Source organism: Schistocerca serialis, chromosome 3, assembly GCF_023864345.2.
Source record: "Schistocerca serialis cubense isolate TAMUIC-IGC-003099 chromosome 3, iqSchSeri2.2, whole genome shotgun sequence".
NCBI classification, from domain to species: domain Eukaryota; kingdom Metazoa; phylum Arthropoda; class Insecta; order Orthoptera; family Acrididae; genus Schistocerca; species Schistocerca serialis.
In genome coordinates, this window is record NC_064640.1 from 91080981 (window position 1) to 91102834 (window position 21854).

Here is a 21854-nt window from a genome sequence, read left to right on the forward strand (position 1 = left end):
GAGGGACAAAAATTCCAGGAACACTTATTGAGCAAATTACACTAATAATTTATTCTCGTTCCTTGCATGTTAGGGAACTGACGTGTTTCTATTCTTCAGGAGCGATAATGGTTCCAGGTTGTTGCATAGTGCCTATTCCCGTTTCATCCATATTGCAGGTACAGGTTGAGGTTGACTGGCGTTTTTCCATGATTTTTGGGAGTTGTCATAGAAGGTGGACACTTCTTCCTTATTGAAGCTTAGCTGGCCTCCTTACACAAATGCTGGTATTTCTCTTCAGAAAACTCTCTAACTAGCCATACGCTCAACCAGGTTGAAATTGTTAACTATTTTGTAACTGCCGGCAAGTCCATATGCAGCGCTTGTAAGATCCAGAGGAAAGACACCGTAAAACATTTTTGCTAACTTCTTGACATGTCCTGCAATTTGCTTCTCCTGGTGAACAGTGAACACCGATATATGACCCATTCTAGAGTCCTCCTCTACTCCCTTCTTTATTCTCTCCTGGTGGGGCCAGAAAGGAATTCCTTTTTCTTTTTCCACTGACCTTATTGATTTCCCATCTTCACAAGCCTTAATAGCATCTTGCAGCTGCTCTTGTGTCCATGTGGACTTATTCGAAATTATTTTACGATTTCTCGCCCACCTAGAAGTCATTACATATCTAGCTAATTAGTTGAAACGTTGCGGTTCAGATTACATGTCAAAAATTTTGATTTGCTATTTGTAACCGACTTATAAATCACACGTTGCTAAAAAAATGATAAGAATACTCACACTTACCTCGATTAAATAACACAGCTAGAATAAGAAAACTGATTAAACCTTCAACAACTGTCTTGCTTCTAAGCGGCACCAGTAGGCAAAGGCTGATGGAGTTGTGTTAGTTCCTATTGTTGTTCTGTAGATGGCAGCACCAACAGCAGCACTTCACAACGGATATTTTACTGCGATATCAAGCGACCGGAATTGTCTAAATGGGATTCCTTCTCCATTTTTTCTGTTAATGTAAAGACTATAATTTTGTTGTCATGATTGCTGAGATGTTACCGTGTGACATGTAATGTTGTTATCTCTGTGTTGATTCCGAATATATCAATAACAAATAAAATTTTTATCCAACTCTCACAAAGTACCTTACTTGTATTTTGATAATTTTCTAACACTTGTAAAAGAGAATGACTCAAGAACTTGTGAAAGTGGATTTATTCTGCTTATAAATTCACAAAATTAGCCGCTAAAACCTGAGTCTCCATCTATTACAAATAAATCATTCTGTCACGCGTATTTTGTGGCCAATTGGAAAAATATAAACAGGGCGGTAGTGTTTCGAATTGTAGTCTCTAGGCGGCAGTCGAACGACACAAACCGATTTGGGAAGACTAGCGGCACCGGAAAGCTAAAATTATTTTTGACTTTGTATTACATAACAGACTTATACCACCAGAATCAAAGTATTTTCATACGCAACTTCCTTGATGCAACTCGAGTGGCATGTTCTAATTGTATTAGGAAACTCGCTTAATACAACTTAGAGCCAACGTTGAGGATGAAGAAATGCGGACAAGATCGTTGTCTGCACAGGATCGGGTTGATTCCATGGCCCAGTACCAGTTTGCTGTGTCATTTGTCTTTCTTTCGTTCACTGGTTCCACGCATACATTACTGCATCACAGGAGACCAAATGTTTCAATCAACCATTCTTCCCCATTCAAAGTCCTTCATTTGCTGATACTTGGCACTGAGCTATATATGTGGACCATACTGCTAATTGCTTTCATATTTCCAGTTTGTGTGACTGATCCTCAATGCTTGAGCCTGACGTAACAGTGTCCTCGGCGCAGGGAAGAAGACATTGCTGAACCTACCTGTGCGCCATCTCTCTGTAGCGTCAATCACTCGTAAGTGACACATTGTTCCTTCGAAGATGCATCTATTCTGGTCACTCATTTTAGACGTTGAAAGTTTTTCAAACGTTCGTGTATTGGATTTCTGTGAAAGACTCTGTCTGTGAATCGTAACAGAGTCTTTAGAATGCACGAGGAAGACGTAAGAAAACAGGTATCAGAGTATAACTGAAAATATGGTCTTTTAAATAAACAACAAAACATAGCGCGCAATTACCGTAAAAGTGACAACGGGAACGAGCAACGTATTTATGATAAATCACCGGAAACATTGCTTAAGATGACTTTAAAAAATTTTTAAAAAAATGAAAAAAGGAAAAGCCGCTCACGGATACATCTTGTTTTACGTTCACTTATCAGAAAAATATATGTCATAAAATACACCGAAGGTTCTTTCCTGTTGTGACCGCCGAGTACTTTGTAATTCTATGGCTAGAACAAAACACGAAAGTGTATTACTTGCGAATGCTACGCAAACAGCTTATGTTATCATTTCTTATGGAGAGAGCAGTGTGCAAACTTGCATGTGTACAAATGGCTCTCATCGTGATAGGACTTACCATTGGCGTGTGAATTTTAAAGGCAGCTCTTACGATCGTTTCTTACAAACGGTTTCCTCATGTCAGCCGGCCGGAGTGGCCGTGCGGATCTAGGCGCTACTGTCTGGAACCGAGCAACCGCTACGGTCGCGGGTTCGAATCCTGCCTCGGGCATGAATGTGTATGATGTCCTTAGGTTAGTTAGGTTTAATTAGTTCTAAGTTCTAAGCGACTGATGACCTCAGAAGTTAAGTCGCATAGTGCTCAGAGCCATTTCCTCACGTCAGGTACAACCGACGATTTATTACTTCTTTCATCCAATGTTTACAAGTGTTCCCTTTTGTATTTGCTTCTTAGTAAGCAACATGCATTGAATGTATGGATGATACAACTGTTTTAACGGTATTAAATTTCTGTTTGTATTTCAGCTTCATAATCGGCTATTAAAACCTAAATGTACAAGGCTTCCTAGTAAATTATTCATTTTTTAATTTCATTTAATGTTAAATTGTAAACCTTGTCGGAAATTTAAAATTCAGATTTGATTCTTCGTTTGAATTTTGTGGAAAAAATTTCACATGAAACCATGTAGCTATCACGAAGCACCTTGAGAAATAAGAACTATTAGGGGAAACAATGGCTGGTAAACACGATTCTGTACTAGTGGAGAAGAGCAAAGTGTCTGAGAACAATATGAACTGGGTGTAGTTTCCAGTCGAAAGAAAGAGTTGTGCAAGATAAACGAAATTTGGTTGGGCTATACCTACTTCTGAAAGGTGGCGTCTACACAAATTGCGCGCCAGTCTCAGAAGTGTGGCGCTAGTAGCGCCATTATGGGGATGCAAATCAGGGTTTCTTTACATGCGCGGTGTAACGGTCGTGAGCTTTATTACGCCTGACATCGTAAGTAGTGAGTTGATGTTAGTCAAGAATGCCTTTACGACGACGAAGACCCCATTAGCAACAGCTCACTGCGTTTGAACGAGGTTACATAACTGGGCTACGAAAAGCTGGATGTTCCTTCCACGGTACTGCAGAAAGACTTGGTAGGAACTGTAGGTGATTGCTGGTGGCGGTGGTTACAGAACGGTACAGACGAAAGAAGACTGGGATGCGGACGGCCACGTGGCACTACTGAGACAGAAGGCCATCGTGTTCGGCGTGTGGCACTGGCGCAAATCACTACATCAGTGATTTGAGCAGCAGGCACCGCAGTTATACAACGCACTATTGCAAATCGATTACTTCAAGGACAGTTCCGAGACAGACGCCCTGTAGAATGTGTATCCCAAACAGCCACCTTTTGCGAATTCAGAGGTGACAAATGAGTGCTCATTGTAGGGAGGAATGGAGATCTGTTACGTTTTCTGAAGAAAGCCACTTCTGCCTAGGTACCAGCGATGGCTGTATGTTGCTTAGGAGGAGGCCAGGTGAGCCCCTGAAGTCATCATTTTTATTAAAAATGAAAACCCCCAGCTGTACTTAAGATTTTATGTTTACTCCGCTACTAGTTTCGACATTGGGTCAACGCCATCTTCAGGCTCCTACACTTTGATGAAATCAGTTGTATGTGGCTCAGTCTAGAAGTCCGCGGTGAGACCAACACGTGCTACACATGGATGGCGGGCAGCAACACTAGTGACTCTAGTTACTGCCATCCATCCATGTGGAGCACGTGTTGGTCTGGTTCAAATGGCTCTGAGCACTATGGGACTTAACAGCTGAGGTCATCAGTCCCCTAGAACTGAGAACTACTTAAGCCTAACTAACCTAAGGACATCATACACATCCATGCCCGAGGCAGGATTCGAACCTGCGACCATAGCGGTCGCGCAGTCCCAGACTGAAGCGCCTAGAACCGCTCGGCCACCCTGGCCGTCGTGTTGGTCTCACCGCGGACTTCTAGACTGAGCCACACACAACTGATTTCATCAAAGTGTACTAGTAGCGAAGTAAATATAAAATCTTAAGTACAGCTGGAGGAATTTCATTTTTAATAAAAATTATACCAGCTGTGTCCGACCTTCATCCAGTTTAAATATGGATGTACGAAGATGAAGTCATTTTCTCTTCGGCTTGGATCTACGCCTTGAGTTATGTTCTGGGGTGCAGTGTCGTGCCGGCCGGTGTGGCCGTGCGGTTAAAGGCGCTTCAGTCTGGAACCGCGTGACCGCTACGGTCGCAGGTTCGAATCCTGCCTCGGGCATGGATGTGTGTGATGTCCTTAGGTTTAATTAGTTCTAAGTTCTAGGCGACTGATGACCTCAGAAGTTAAGTCGCATAGTGCTCAGAGCCATTTGAACAATTTTTGCAGTGTCGTATGACGGTAGGGGCACTCTCGTGGTTATCCCACGCATCCTGACTGCAAATTTGTACGTGAGTTTGGTGATTCCCCCTATTGTGCTGCCATTCATACACAACATTACAGGGATAACGCTCGCCCATATACCGCAGTTGTAGCCCACGTTCTCTACAGAGTATTGTCATGTTGCCTTGGCCTGCTCGATCATCAGCTCTATCTCCAGTCGAGCACGTATGGGACATCATCGGACTACAGCACTGTCGTCATTCAATACCAGCATTAACATCCCTGCAATGACCGACTAAGTGCAACAGGCATAAAACCCTATCCCACAAACTGACATCCGACACCTATACGAATACGACACAATGCATGCAAGTCAGCGTGCTTGCATTCAACGTTCTGGCGGTTACACAGTTTGTTAACGTATCAGCATTTCACATTTGCAATGGCTTTTCTCGAATTAACCCTAACCTGTGATCCTGCAAATTTAATCACTTGAATATGTTACCCAGGCGAATGTATTCCCGAAATTCCATTACTTTACATTAATTATTTCTTGGTGTTGGGATTTTTTTCCCCTTCAGTGTATACTATCTTGGTTAAACGTCCACCACTCTGACGTAACTTAACAGCTTTCCGTACCGAAATATGAAATTATTGAAACTATCACCAGTTTGATTAAAGTGGAGAACAAATTTAACCGTCGTCTACAACAGCATGAAATGACGAGGAAACGATGATGTAGCCATTATATGAGACCCAGAGATTTGGTACCTACGTTGAAAACCACTGCCGGCCGGGGTGGCCGAGCGGTTCTAGGCGCTACAGTCTGGCACCGCACGACCGCTACGGTCGCAGGTTCGAATCCTGCCTCGGGCATGGATGTGTGTGATGTCCTTAGGTTAGTTAGGTTTAAGTAGTTCTAAGTTCTAGGGGATTGTTGACCTCAGCAGTTAAGTCCCATAGTGCTCAGAGCCATTTGAACCATTTGAAAACCACTCAAAACGTACGTTGATAACTAAGTGGTTCACTTCTTAAGGTCAATATTTGATTCCCTCTAGTTAGGATTTTGAAAATGTTTGTTTTATTGTCCGTAGGAGGATTTTCTCTAGTAGCACAAGGTTCGCTGTTGTAATTGACCATGAATGGCACCTCTGCAATGTACTCAATACGTTTCATTTCTCAGGCGTGGTGAGAGTAGAGTTCTGTGTAGATGTGAGTGTATTATGTTGGAGATAAGTGAATTTGAACTTGGTGAATTGTTGGTGCTTACATGGATGGTGATTCCATTAGCAAGGTAGCTGAAGTGTTTAGTATTTCAAGAGGCACCGTACCGCAGATATAATGTGGGACTAGTAGTGCAAAAACATCATATTTATTTCGAGACGACTGAAATCTGTTTAGATTACCAACAGTTTTCTATGCCGTATTAGACGTGGTAATGTATTGTGTGTTTGGTTGTTCCATATTTTTGTCGACCCTATGCATATTCCACAGACCAAGCCCAGTCTATAGCAGAACATTTCGCTCACACAATTGCTACCGCCAGACAGGATCCATCTTCCCGTCAACATCGAGCTATCGCTGAGAGAAACAGGTGTGGCTTTAGTTCTACCATCCAAAGCTTACAACCGTCCTTTCTCCATATGGGAGCTGGAGTCACCAAGTCATGAAGGCATTCATTACAGCATGATGCATGGAAGCGCCAAGGGAATTCTCTTCAATGTTTTTACTTTCATTTTTGAACAATTCCCGGAATTGAGGATGGAAGCTGGTTTAACCCTCTCCTCAAAAAAGGAAAAGATTCGACATTTCTGAATAGCTGTCTTAGTGTGGCCATCACTAGCTGCATGGGTAAGACCTTGGAGCGAACGCTCAACCGTATCCTAGTCTGGATCTCAGCTCTTTATTCGCTTTCAGTGTGATTTCAGGAGGTATCACTATCTCACTGATAACTTAACTCGGCTAGAAGCGGCTATACGACGGGCTTTCACAGCCCAGGCGCCACCAAATAGGTACCTTTCTCGATCTAACGAAGCTTATGATACTATTTCGAGGTATAATATCCTCTAACAACTTCTCGCATGTGGTTTTCGAAAACGTCTTCCATTTTTGCTATGGTTGTTCCTTTCTCCACATTATTTTAAATATAGAGACGGTAATGTCCAAACAAATCGTATTATACAAGAGAATGGTATAGCAGAAAACAGTATTGTATATGTGACCCTCTTTTTAGTAGCTACTAAATCTATTACGACACGGTAAGGAGAGTGCTCCTTAGTTAGGGACGATTTTTTAATATTCTGCTCTTGTTACAGCCTCTCAGCCATCAAAACGAACATGTAATCACTTGTTGAAAGGCTGGAGAAATGGGCCTCATATTCGATGAAAAACTGAGCTAGCTGCCACACACGATAGATTAGAAGGCCCTGCCTGTTAAAGCACTTAGCATTTTAATACGTGTAAGTTCAAATACACATATTAAAAGACACGTGACCCTGCACGAAGCACGGACCTTGCCATGGTGGGGTGGCTTGTGTGCCTCGACGATACATATAGCCGTACTGCAGGTGAAACGGAGGGGTATATGTAGAGATGCCAGACCAACATGTGGTTCCTGAAGAGGGACAGCAGCCTTTACATTAGCTGCAGGGGTAAGAATCTGAATAACTGATCTGGCCATGTAACATGAACCAATATGGTCTTTCTGTACTGGTACTGGGAAAGGTTGATACCATTGGGAAGCTACAGCCGTTACTTTCCACGAGGAGATGCAGCTCTAATGTTAAATGATGATAGTATCCTCTCGGGTAAAACATTCCGGAGGTTATGTAGTTCCCCACTCGAACGCCCATGCTGGGACTACTCAGGAGGAAGTCGGTATCAGTAAAAACTAGACTGGCGTTCCACGGGGAGGAGTGTGGAATGTTAGGTTCCTGACTCGGTTAGGTACGTTAGCAAATTTAAAAAGGGTCATGGATACCTCGAAGGCAGATATTGTGGAAATTAGTGAAGTTGGGTGGCAGATTGAACAAGACTTCTGGATGGATAAGTACAGGGTTGTAAATACGAAATCAAGTAGGGGTAATGAAGGAGTAGGTCTAACAGAATGACACTAAGTAACTGCGAACAGAATAGTGAATGCATTATTGTAGCTGACCTAGACATGTAACCAACAACAACCACAGTGGTACAAGTTTGTATACCACCTAACTTTGCAGATGATGAATAAATTAAAAGACTGTATGACAAAGAAAAGAAATTATCTACACAGTTAAGGGAGAGGAAAATTCAGTCGTGATGGGGGACTGGAATTCGATAGAACGGACACGGAGAGAAGGATGAATAGTTGGAGAATATGAACTATATGAATTGAAGGTTATAAATGAAAGAGTAAACCGCCTGATAGAATTCTGTACAGAGCATCATTTAGTCATCGCTGACACTTTATTTAAGAATTACAGAAGAGGGTTATATATGTGGAGGAGACCTGGAGGCACTAGACTGTTTGATACTGATCATATAATAGTAACATAAAAATTTAGGAACCAAATTTTAAACTGTGAGACATATCCTGGGGGTAGATGTAACCATTGACCATACATTTGTTATGAACTATAGATTAAAACTGAATAATTTACTAAAAGATATTAAGTTGAGAAGGTGGAACCTAGATACTGTAGAAGACGAAAGGGTAGCTTTGAGAGATGAAATAGTGACGACAGCAGAAGATCAAATTGGTAAAAAGACAAGGCCTAGTAGAAATCGTTGGATATCACAGGAAATACTGAATTTATTTGATGAAAGGAAAAAAATACGAAACTGTAGGAAATGAAGGGGGTGAATGGAAACACAGGTGTCTACAATATGTGAATGAGAGAATGTGACAGCAGAAGTGGTTGGAGGACAAATGCAAGGCTCTAGATGCACGTACAGCTAGAGGAAAGATAGACACAGCCTACAGAAAAATTAAAACGACCTTTGGTGAAAAGAGGAGAAGCTGTATGAAGAACAAGAACTCAGAAGGGAAACTACTACTGAGCAAAGCAGGGAAAGCTGAAAGGCGAAAGGATAATAGAGGCGATGTACGAGGGAAAGGAAGGCAATATCACAGAAAGCGAAGGGGAAGTAGATGAGGTTGAGATGGGTTATATGATAGTATGAGAAGAATCTGGCAGAAATCTGAAACAACTAAGTAGAAACAAGGCCTCTGGAATAGATGATATTCCTTCAGAACAACTGATGCCCTTGGAAGAGACAGCTAGTACAAAACTGTTCCACCTGGTATGTAGGATGTATGAGACAGGCGAAATATCCTTAGATTCCAATAAGAGTATAATAATTCCAAATAAAAGAAAATACCTGCTGACAGATATAAATATTACGGAAGTATCGTGTAAATAATAAGGAATTACTGAATATAATTGGGGAGAAAGTAAATATATGGCATAACCTGATTAACTAGGGGAGCCTTTGATGAGAAACAGTGTGAGAAATCAAGGGCTCATCAGTTTACTACTGGAGGGAAGTGTAGGGCCTAAAATTGTATAGGGTCACAAAGACACGAATACAGCTAGCAGGTTTAAATTTATGTCGGTTGTGCTAGTTATTCGTAGATGAATGGCTTGCACAAAATAGGGTAGTGTAGAGAGCTGAACCAGTGTTTGAAGTAAAGACCACATCAAGAACCCACGTGAAATGCGGAGCGGACAGAACAAGTCAGCTCCAGTTTGCTAGAGCCCTTATACGATCCCGTCTGGATTATGGTTGTACACTGAAGCGCCAAAGAAATTGGTATAAGTATATGTATTCAAATACAGAGACATGTAAACAGGCAGAATACGGCGCTGCGATCGGCAACGTCTGTATGAGACATCAAGTGTCTGACGCGGTTGATAGATCGGTTACTGCTGCTACAATGGCAGGTTACCAAGATTTAAATGAGTTTGAACGTGGTGCTATAATCGGCGCAATAGTGATGGGAAAAACCATCTCCGAGGCAGCGATAAAGAGGGGATTTTCCCGTACGACCAGTTAACGAGTGTACCTTGAATATTAGAAATCCGCTAAAACATCAGGTCTCCGACATCGCTGCGGCCGGAAAAAGATCCTGCAAGAACGAGACAAACGATGACTAAAGACAATCGTTCAACGTGACAGAAGTTCAAAAATGTGTGTGAAATCTTATGGGACTTAACTACTAAGGTCATCAGTCCCTAAGATTACACACTACTTAACCTAAATTATCCTAAGGACAATACACACACCCATGCCCGAGGGAGGACTGGAACCTCCGCCGGGACCAACCGCACAGTACATGACTGCAGCGTCTAAGAGCGCTCGGCTAATCCTGCGCGGCGTGAAAGAAGTGCAGTCTTTCCGCAAATCGCTGCAGATTTCAATGATGGGCCATCAACAAGTGTCAGCATGCGAACCATTCAACGAAATATCATCGATATGGGCTTTCGGAGCCGAAGGCCCACTCGTTTACCTTTGATGACTGTACGACACAAATCTTTACGCCTCGCCTGGATCCGTCAACACTGATATTGGACTGTTGATGACTGGAAACATGTTGCCTGGTCGGACGAGTCTTGTTTCAAATTGTATCGAGCGGGTGGACGTGTACCGTATGGAGACAACTTTATGAATCCATGGACCGTGCTTGTCGGTGTGAGACTGTTCAAGCTGGTGGAAGCTCTGTAATGGCGTGGGGCGTGTATAGTGGAGTGATATGGGACCCCTGATACGTCTAGACACGACTCTGACAAGTGTCACGTACGTAAACATCCTGTTTGGTCATGTCCATTGTGCATTCCGATGGACTTGGGAAATTTCATCAGGACAATGCGACACCCCACATGTCCAGAATTGCTGCGGAGTGGCTCCATGAACACTCTTCTGAGTTGAAACACTTCTGCTGGCTACCAAGCTCCCCAGACATGAACATTATTGAGCATATCTGGGGTGCTATGCAACGTGCTGTTCAAAAGAGACCTCCACCCCCTCATATTCTTACGTATTTATGGACGGCCCTGAAGGGTTATGGGGTCATTTCTGTCCAGCACTACTTCGTACATTAGTTGAGTTCATGCCACGCCGCTGGTTCGAATCCTGCCTCGGGCACGGATATGTGTGATGCCCTTAGGTTAGTTATGTTTAAGTAGTTCTACGTTCTATGGAACTGATGACCTCAGATGTTAAGTCCCATACCGCTCAGAGCCATTTGAACCATTTAAGCCTTGCCACGTCGTGTTGCGGCACTTTTGCCTGCTCGCGGGGGCCTTACACGATATTAGGCACGAGTACCAGTTTCTTTGGCTCTTCAGTGTACAATTAATGGGTCTAGTCATCCGTCTTAATTGAAGATTCACGATGCAGCTTACCATGCGGGAATCAGGCTGGCCACAGGGGCATTTAGGACTTCCTATCCAAGTCTTTGTTTTGAGACTGGAGGACCACCATTTAATATCAGGCGCCAACTGTTTATGTTGCTGCAAACACATATAAAATGTGATCAAAATTTTCGAGATATCGCTGCTTAATGTGTAACTGACTACTAGACGTCTCTAGAGGCGGACCCGATGGTGACGGGAAGTATTGTGCTGTCAGTAGAGAAGCAGTAACAGCAGAGTAGGTCGGTAAGGAAAGTTTAGTGACCCCGACCGTGGATTTTCGTCAGATGTAGCAAATCCATCAGGAACATTTCAACCCTTCTAAACCTGCCCAAGTTGACTGCAGGCGAGATGAGTGAGAATTGGAATCGAGAAGAAACAAGCACAGCTATATCAAGACCGGGCAGGAATCATGTGGTGACTGACAGGGACTTCGAGCATAGAGGAGGGTGGTTCTAAGAAATCGTATGAAAGCTGCAGAAGGAATTCTCGTGAGTCCAAAGTGCTGCCAGGAGTCCCGATAGCATAATGAATTCTTATAAAAAAGAAATGATTACAAAACTGGAGAAAAATCACTGGACGCAGGTACTTCAATAAAATATCTAGGAGCATGCATACGGAGAGATTTGAAGTGGGATGACTATATGAAACTAATCGCAGATACAGCAGACGTCGGACTGAGAATCAGTGGAAGAATCCTCAGGAAATGTAGTCCAGTACTTGACATTGTTCGTCAGTAGGGCATCCGCACCTGATAGCACTAGTACAGGAAGAAAGAAAATCCAGGTTCACTTAGTAAGCGTGAAAGCGTCTCAGAGATGCTCAGCCAACTCCCGTGGCCGATGCGACATTAGAGGCATTCTGCGTCATGTTATGTTCTACTTTTAAAAAGTTCCGAGAGCGTACTCGTCATCCCTACTACAGTCAACCGATATATTGCTTCCTCCTAGATATATCTCGCGAAAAGACAATGAAGATAAAATGAGAGAGATTGGACCCCACACAGAGGCTTACCAGTAATCGTCCTTCCCGCGAACCATACGCGACTGAAACAGGAAAAGGCGAAGTGACGCAGGTAAACGAAGTACCCTCCGCTACACACTGTAAGGTGCCTTGAGGAGCATAGACGTAGATGATAGACAGTTAAAAATGAATATAGTGCAATGATCGAGGAACTCCTCACAAGTCACACTCATTTCTGTGGACAATGTTAAGCGACGCTTGAGTTGGTGTAAAGAGAGGCGACACTGGTCAATGGGGCCGGCCGCGGTGGTCTCGCGGTTCTAGGCGCTCAGTCCGGAACCGCGCGACTGCTACGGTCGCAGGTTCGAATCCTGCCTCGGGCGTGGATGTGTGTGATGTCCTTAGGTTAGTTAGGTTTAAGTAGTACTAAGTTCTAGGGGACTGATGACCACAGATGTTAAGTCCCATAGTGCTCAGAGCCATTTTTGAACTGGTCAATGGATGGCAGGAAATGAGTGATGTAGAGTGAAGAAGCACGTATACGTGGTTGCAACCCGAGGGGAATGCTTGTATTTGGCGAATGCCTGGAGAACTTTACCTGCTGTCACTTGCAGTACCAGCAGTGAAGTACGGAGGAGGCTACGGAAGAGTTTTTCGTCGTTGGGGCTAGGCCTCCTCATTACACTAAAGAAAACGCTGAATGAGGAAGGATATGAACCCATTTTACACCTTTTTACTTCAAAATTAGAGGAACATATGGACGCGATTACTGTATCAGCATGATAGTGCACACTGTCACAAAGCCGCATCCTTGAAGCAATAGCTTGTGGACAATAACAGTCTCTAAATGTACTGACCTGCCCAGAGTCTCGAGCTGAAGGGATAAGTTACATTGTCGACTTTGCTCCAGCCCCAGCGACCAGCAGCACTACCACCTCTGGTTTCGGATCTTGCGGTAGAATCGGATGACATTTCTCCACAGGCTTTCAGACACCTCAATGAAAGTGTCTTCAGCAGAGTTAAGGCCATCATAAGTCGCTGGGTGGAGTCACCTCAAATTCATCTCCACTCATAGGTGTCCAGATAATTCTGATCAGATAGGGAAAGTCCCCTATTTTATTCCGCACTGTTGTTTGCATATCCATGGAGCAACATGTTACAGCAGAGAGACCCTTTGGAATCTGTGCAAATCTCTACCATTTAGAAATTTATGTGGAAATGTTAATGTTTTACGTCAAAGCTGGAGGAAATAAGTCCTGGATTGACTCTCAGCGTCCCCTTAACATCATGCAACGTTGCGGCCGCCACCCGCAGTGGCCCCACGTTCCATCACCTCACTCAATTTGTGCTACACATGTGGTCGGTCACACTTCCTGGGTCTGACTTTCGCCATCAATGTCGACTGTGAAATCGGCTACACCCATATCAAGGTGTTTCTGTCGTGGGTCTCGGATGAGGACCACTGCCACATCCTGATTACTTCTCTTAAAAGACCCAGGGTGTTTTTTTTAATATTACGAATATTAAAATGGATTGCACATCTAGTCTCGTTTCTATATCTTTTTCAGCAATGCTGTACCCAAGCAACTCGATTTTATTCCCACCTATACTGATAGACGCAAGCAGGGGAATTCACATGAGTGCTCAGTGGTTTTCCCAAACCGTGTTCTCAGCATCCGCATACCAAACGAATTTACGGTGTACGGTGCAAAACGGGGTATTATAGACTAGGAAGCGTGGTAGGGAAACACAACAGACACACGTACTGTGCTCTTACGAGCCAGTTCTTCGCTGTTAAGTCTTAAAGCCATAGGAAGGTAGAACGGCCGGAAGCGTCGAGAAATAAGCTGCGGTCTGTGATATCAACGGTCCGGTCGTAGTGATTTTCCTTCTCGTCACAGAGACGGGATGAGAAGGCACTGACCGTCTCCGTTTAATTCTATTTTCTTTTCTCCAAAATTTTTGGAACTGACACACAAAAACTTTTATAGTAGTTCATTTGCTTAACTGTGTGTGTGTGTGTGTGTGTGTGTGTGTGTGTGCGTGTGTGTGTGTACTTCAAAAGAGAACTTTTAGAAAATACAGAGCCGGAAAAATACACAGCGCACTCAAAGACTGTGTTCGGCGACGCCAGAGATTTGTCACGGTCATCGGCCATCAGATGGCGCTCAGGACGCCCGTCTGTGCTCCTTCTGTTTTGATTCTGCAGGCAGCAACTGTGCTGAGTTCAGAGGTGAAGAATGTCGGCAACATTCATTCTAGGGTATAGCTATGCCCCATCAACGAGTACACAGTCCTGTTGAACAGGTTCAGCCATTTGCACGGGGTCGCACTGTGGGCCTTAGAGAAGTTGGATACGTGTATCGAAGGACTGTTGCGCATCTTAAGTACAATGTACTGGTGGCGTGTCGCTGCTCTCGGCAGTAATCTATGGAACATCCCCACAGCTGGGTAGACCATATTCTGGACTTCCGAGTAGTACAGGTACGCGTCAAGGTCGGCGCATTAGGCGAGAATCGGTGGCCGAGCGAACGTCATCCAGGGACGAAATCGGGGCATATGTTGCACCTCCTGTGTCATCAGGGGACGTTGGGAACCGTCTGGTGACTGCAATACTAAGACCAAGTGTGCTCTGGCCAGCCTACCATAACACCGTGACACCGCCCAGTATGGCTACTATGATGTCGTGAAAGAATTGACTGGAGAGCGGAATGGCGTCCTGTTGTCTTCGATAATGAGAGTAGGTTCTGTCTTTATGTGAGTGATGTACGTATACGTATATGGCATAGACATTGTGGGCTGCAGATTTCAGTGTGCATTCGCCCACGACAAGCAGGTCTCACCCCTGATTCATGGGGTGGGGTGCCATCAGCTACAATTAGCAGTCACATTCGATGTTTCTGCAGTGTAAAGTAACCAGTGCACAGACTGTTATCCCCATGCTACTGCCATTTCTTCGAGAGGATAGTTCACGTGCAGATACGGCTGCTGCGACGCAATGTGCGGCAACTGCCATGACCAGCAAGATCACCAGATCCCTCGCCGATTGAAAACGTTTGGGACATAAAGTGGGAACTTACTGATTCAGGGCATGCGAGAACCATTGCCGAATTGTAACAAAAGGAGCAAGATTCTTGGGATTATCTAGTCGCAGGATGCAATTCGTCACCTTTTTAATCGATTGCGTGAGGGAATACACGTCTGTGTTGCCACCAGAAGGGAAGAGAGGGTGCACTTTGTATTGATGCGGCTGTTCAGGCACACTTTACTCGGGCATATGTGCTTCATTCGGTCTGAATCTGTTACCATAGACTCCTACGATGATGAACTACGTTTCACCTCACTTGTCAATAAAATGGCCTTTTCCTTGAGTGTGTTGCTTTTTTTTCTGGCAGTGTATTTTATCATTTAATTCTACAATTTTTAACACACTTACTCGTTTTGGTCACATTCTCTCCCTAGGTCTTACTATGGGCGCTAAGGAATTCGACGTGCGAACATAAATAATTCTATCATCTCTGTCATCGATGGAAATGAATTATTTCAGCCACAACCAGGCCGATGGCAATATTTCGGTCCACATAGTATACTCAATAGTCCCTTTCTCATAGTATATTCGTATCGTAAAGAAATAGTTGCTAATGCTGGAGCCTGAAATTCACTTTTATCATATGTTTCTCTACTGTGTGACCATATAATATGTCACAGTAGGACATTTTGCAGAGAACTGGAGACAGTATGCTGCTTGGTATTTTGTTTTACTGTACTAAAATAAAATATCAAACTGCATGCTATCTCCAGTTCTCTGTATAATCTTCACTTTTATCATGGATACCATTCGAAGGACTATCCAAACTGCTCACAGTAGAAACGCCGACAAATTTACTGCTGTGATGGTGTTAAACAGATGTTGTATAAGGACTACCGAGTATCTAGATTCTTTTGTGCAAGACTTTGAGACACCGAACTATTCAACAAAGAACGTTTATCGGCGACTTGATCTGTCTAGATGGGTGTGTACTTTCCTTATAACAATATCATTCCATCATTTGCTGATCTCCCGCGGTTATCCACAGCATTCGTGGCGATGTACGGCATGAAGTGGCTATAGGTGTGTCAAAGTGATGGAGAATTCGCAAGAATGTTGAGCCTACCTTCTTCGTGCTGACTTTAGAATTTCTTACTTGATCAAGACGTGCTCCAGCATATAGTGCGGTAGAACGTTTGCTATGATTGAACGCAATGGACGGTAATACCGACTGTTTTCTGGTTCTTGGCACAACAATTTTACTGAAACACGGCTGCCCCTGATGGTCTTCCTGTTTTGGTCGAGAAACACCAATATGTGAATAGTATTATAAATGCTTCCAACTACATTTCTACGCTCTACACCAATAAGTTCTATTTACGCCTTTTTACGAGAGAGTTTATATTAGGTAACGACAATCGTTTAACTAACAATAGTTGTAAGTAAGTGTGTCATTCTATGATACCTCAAAAAATAAAAGAAAAATAATTGCGGAAGAATACGAGGAAAGTTAATTAGGCATTTGTGTGGGGTGTGGAAACAAGTACAAAGTAAATATTTTTCAGATAGTAGGACAGTGTGGGAAACAAAGACGAAAAACTTAAAAATATACCATTCCATGCTTCCTTATGAAGAAACAGAGGAGAAATTGTTATTTAGAATCTTCGTGTCAGACAAGAAGGCTGATGAAAAAGTTTTTATATTTTCTTAGGAAAATGTCAAATAGAAATACGTCTCTCGCTGTTACAGGGCTACGACAAATATTAGTTAATGAGTAAGAAGGCTTTAGAGGGAAGTATGGAGAGAGTGAAATGTAACGCACAAAAAAAGAGATAGTTACCTGTGTCAGATACAGCAAGACTTGTCGTTGAACCATCAATATCTGTAAGAAAAATATTCACAATTACTTAAGACTGAAGATGTTTCACAGAAAACGCTTAGATGATTTGAACAGTAATCTTCTAAATTGCGTACGATTTGCAGTGCTGCTTGTGGACAGTTTCTGTCGAGCGTTAAGAATTTTGACAGTGCGGTTCTTTTGCATTAATGGCGCTCCTTACTTCATGCGACATGCTTCTGGTGTGGAAGGCTTTCTCGTGATTATGTAACATAAAGTACCTGAATGGAGATTCCCACAGTACTTACATCATTCAGCGTTTGTTCTGGCGGAGTCACAACGTTCGGACACAGGTATCTTTGGTGCATCAGTCTTACGGTAATTCACCGCGAACGAGAATAGAAAATGATGGATGAATTGTAACTCATACACTAAATGTTCGGTGTCTCTGCTACATTGAGGTCGGGCAAGAATACTTCCCCCACCGTAGATGATACTCTGCGGAAAGATGAGTGAATTGTGATTTATCTCCTCTTCTTTACTACTGGTGAGTGGAAATTACAGCGAGTAGCAGAACTGAATGAATGCATGCCATGCTTGTAGTGCTACACATTTACCACTAGCAGTCAGTGAATGCTATTATTCACAGTGTGCAGCATTTGCAGAATACCTAATGTGGAAATAGAACATGTAGGAAAATCGACACAGAAATTTGAAAAGTTGATCCTATAGGGAAGGTACTGCTGGAGATGTCTACACAACATGCATAAAACTGCAAGAAAACCTAAATATCTTAGAGAGAATAAAGAATTCCACATCAAATTTCTGTTAACGTTTCTCAATTCTTTTTCCACGGATGTAACAATACCTTAGTAGTCAATTTGTTAAATCGTAGCAAAAACGTAATATTTCATTGTAACTCTCTCATATACTCTCGTGCTGACATGTAAGTAAGCAAGTTGGAGATCTACGACTGGATTCCGAATTTCCAAGCAGACAGAACTCAGTTCATTATTCTTAACGGAATGAAATCTACGGATGTAAATATAATTTCGGGATTGCCCAAACAGAATGTCATGTAGTCATTATTTACCATACACACAAATCAGGGTCAGCCAAGATTACTGCTCACAAGCTGTGCCGCCCTGACATGAGTGCTGTAGCACTCAACCTAGCTGCACATTTGCCCCACCGCCACAGAACGCCATCTGCGTGGTGGTGGTGGGGGGGGGGGGGGTGAGGAGGAGGGGGGGACAGGAGGTTCGAATGCGCCGCTTTTAATTGGCAGTGCAGTCGCATTTCATCCGACTTCGTTTTATATTTCACATTTCGCAGCAACATAGGTCACAAACAAAACAAGTTATCAGTATTATTTAACTATTTTTTTCGCGCTGAAGGCATAATATAACTTTTAACTGGTACAAACTGTCGGCATACGGGCAGACGAAAACAGTATCTGAGATTTTCACACTTAGCTTGAGACGCAATCGTGACATATTTTGTTTCAGAATCCAAAAAAGGTCTTAGACACAGATATATCTATCGAAATACTGTAGCACTTTTGCAAATTCATTATGGAGTCGTGGGAACTCTGCCTGAGGAAAGCAACTGAGACGTCCTGGACAGTTTTAACGTAAAACGACGTGTCATTAAAATGGGAATTACCGTGCAGGGCGATCAGTTACAGCTGCATATACAAAAGGGCAGTGTCCTCAAAACGTTTAGAAAACTATCCCTTTAATTCTTTCAAAGCCACAATGAATACTTCAAACCTCGCATTTTCTTTAATGACGATGATGGATGAGCTATGGGAACTGGACTGAGTTTGTCTCTTCTGTAACGCGGTTTTCTTTTTAAATGGCTCTCCATCAAATCAGAAAAAAGTTGTTTCTCACCTTGCAGTGTCTTACTGTGGGCAATGTGCAATCCAGTTAAAATGCGACGTCTTCAATGCATTGACTTAACAAACTTACTTTGCAGTAGTACATTGAGTCTCCAAATTTTTTGTTAAGTTCCATAGAAAACTATTGCAATTGACAGTGGAGTAATGCGAGCTACTTCATAAATCTTACTACTCATATCAGCAGTTTCTTCACGTGCTGTAAGTATAAAAATTTAGCATAGAGTGATTCTTGATGCACAAACAATGAATCCTGTCCGTTGACCGTTATAATGTTTTGCTTTTTCATTGTCAACTAAATCTTTAAATTCTTTCTGCACGATACTGTACTATCGTTTCACAGCAAATTGTCACTTGTGCGACTGCATAATATATACTGATAATTCTCATCCCTCTCTTCTGTCATTCCTATTCATTTTGATTGCTTGTAACGATAGATCGCTAGACTCTCACTGTTTGTGAAAACAGTCTCTGAACCTGTAAAAGTCCTTCATAACACGAACAAATAGCGAAGAGTAAACAGCGCCGGCCGGAGTGGCCGAGCGGTTCTAGGCGCTACAGTCTGGAACCGGGCGACCACTACGGTCGCAGCCGACGGTGGTGGCCGTGCGGTTCTAGGCACTTCAGTCCGGAACCGTGTGACTGCTACGGTCGCAGGTTCGAATCCTGCCTCGGGCATGGATGTGTGTGATGTCCTTAGGTTAGTTAGGTTTAAGTAGTTCTAAGTTCTAGGGGTCTGATGCCCACAGCAGTTAAGTCCCATAGTGCTCAGAGCCATTTTAGTCTGAGAGGTGACACACGCGTAGTAACCCTGTCTGAGCAACCGAGCGAGATGGACAGTGGCTAGCACACTGGACTCGCATTCGGGAGGACGACGGTTCAATCCCGCGTCCGGCCTTCCTGATTTAGATTTTCCATGGTTTTCCTCAATCGCTCCATGCAAACGCCGAGATGGTTCCTTGGAAATGGTACGGCCGACTTCCTTCCCCAACCTTCCCTAATCCGCTGAGAGCGATAACCTCACTGCCCGGTCTCCTCCCCCAATCAATCCAACCCAACCCTGTCTCATCACCTGCATCCATTCATGTCCATTGTACATTCTGACGGACTTGGGCAATTCCAACAGGGCAATGAGACACGCCACACGTTCAGAATTGATATAGAGTGGCTCCAGCAATATTTTTTTGAGTTTATAAACTTCCGCTGGTCACCAAACTCACCAGACATGGACATTATTGAGCATATCTGGGATGCCTTGCAACGTGCTGTTCAGAAGAGATCTCCACCCTCTCGTACTCTAAGAATTTATGTACCGCTCTGCAGGATTCGTAGTGTCACACATTAGCCGAGTCCATGCCACGTCGTGTTGCGGCACTTCTGCATGCTCTCAGAAGCCTTACACGATATTAGGTAGATGTACCAGTTTATTTGGCTCTTCAGTCTAAATGTAAGACATTCAAAGAACACTCCATAAACGCCATGTGAAGTGGTGACGACGGGGAACTTTGAGAAATTAGAGCTCATCAGGAGATTTACCAATACTCGTGCTCGCCTTGCACCATTCCCGAATGGAAAGGGGAAGAGGTGAAACTATAGAAGTAATCCCCAGCTCACAACAGCTCAGCTGCTCTGTTCAAATAAAGGTCGTGAGCACTTTCGAAAATTTAAGCTTTGCTACAAAATATTGCTCTAGTTTTGGGGAGAGTTTAATGTTTCAGTGTGCTGAAAGTAGACTGTACAGAATATATTCAAACGCCAGGAATATCTTTTTACCATAATTCAAAAACCACTAAGGACCACTTATTGACCTCTATTCATATCAACTTCAACATACACTATAACACGTCCCTCAATAATACTTTTCTGTCTTAGAAGTCAGGGATCGCTGAGTGTTGTTCCAAATAATAACAGGTTTACGATCTACGAACAATCCATCCTCCGAACTATCAATGTTACAACCTCGTCAGTTTAGAAGCTGACTAGTCTCCACATGTGAAAATAAGTTCATTTGCCAAGGGAAGGCTACTTAGCTGACAAATTATTTTGCAACTAAGATACACATGAAACTTAATTACTTGTGAGCGCGAATCAAGGTACTATTAAAATCTTTCGGGTTCCAGATAAAAACTGTTATTGGCGCAGTTTCATGGTTCTCCTTGCAACATAAAGGTATCTAATTTTTTACGGCACTGTATTTTCAGAAAATGGTGTAAGAAGCTGTCACAAGTCCACAGTGCGAGCTCCTGGTAATCCTCTACACATTACCGAGGACAGAGAAGAAGCTGCGTACGGTCCACACGCAAACACTACGTAGTTTTTGAACGAATTTTGTGATATGACATTCACTGTTTCAGCTTCAAAATACTAGTGCGTGACGTATGTTAAGCAATTAGTTTCAGAAGTGAGCTCTCAACGCGTGTAATTTCTCCTATTAGCTCATGGACATTACCGTAAAAAGTGGAATAATCTGTATCCTAACAGTAATGTAACTTTCTCCAGATAATAAAGTCTGAATGAATACTGAAGAGTAGAAACGTACCATAAACTTAATAATATCGCAGGAAACTGAAGGAATATAAGGTCTACCAGTACTTTCATATTACTTGCAGTGGTTTCATATCGCTCACATTTGAACATACTGGACGACGCAAAATGTGTCTAGGCCGTAAAAATTATGTACAAATAGTTTTCTAGTGTCCCTGTATTCATGCCTTGCTCCAAATCGAATGTATTTGCTATCGTCCACAGAGCATAAGACACTTCCACGACATTAACTGTAACTGAAGATTTTTACATCCGACTCTGTAGGCACTTGACTTGACAGTTACAGAGTGTGTTTATAGGGCTCTAGGCCTCTTTGTGAATCGTTGATGGTGTGAATATATCCTGTCTGTACCTATAAAAATAAATGTACTGGAGGCTGGATGGCAAACGGTTTCAGTGATCTTGATAAGGACTTGTAATTTATTTGGAAGATACC

General features: G+C 43.0%; 1 protein-coding gene across 1 annotated transcript in view; it reads right to left on the reverse strand.

Moving 5' to 3' along the window:
* The window catches only part of LOC126470699 (pleckstrin homology domain-containing family G member 7-like), a 489741-nt gene that overhangs the window by 399135 nt on the left and 68752 nt on the right, over nt 1–21854 (reverse strand). The window contains exon 3 of the mRNA XM_050098699.1: nt 16978–17019. Coding sequence (XP_049954656.1) covers nt 16978–17019 — 42 coding nt within the window. The remainder of the gene's footprint in view (nt 1–16977; nt 17020–21854) is intronic.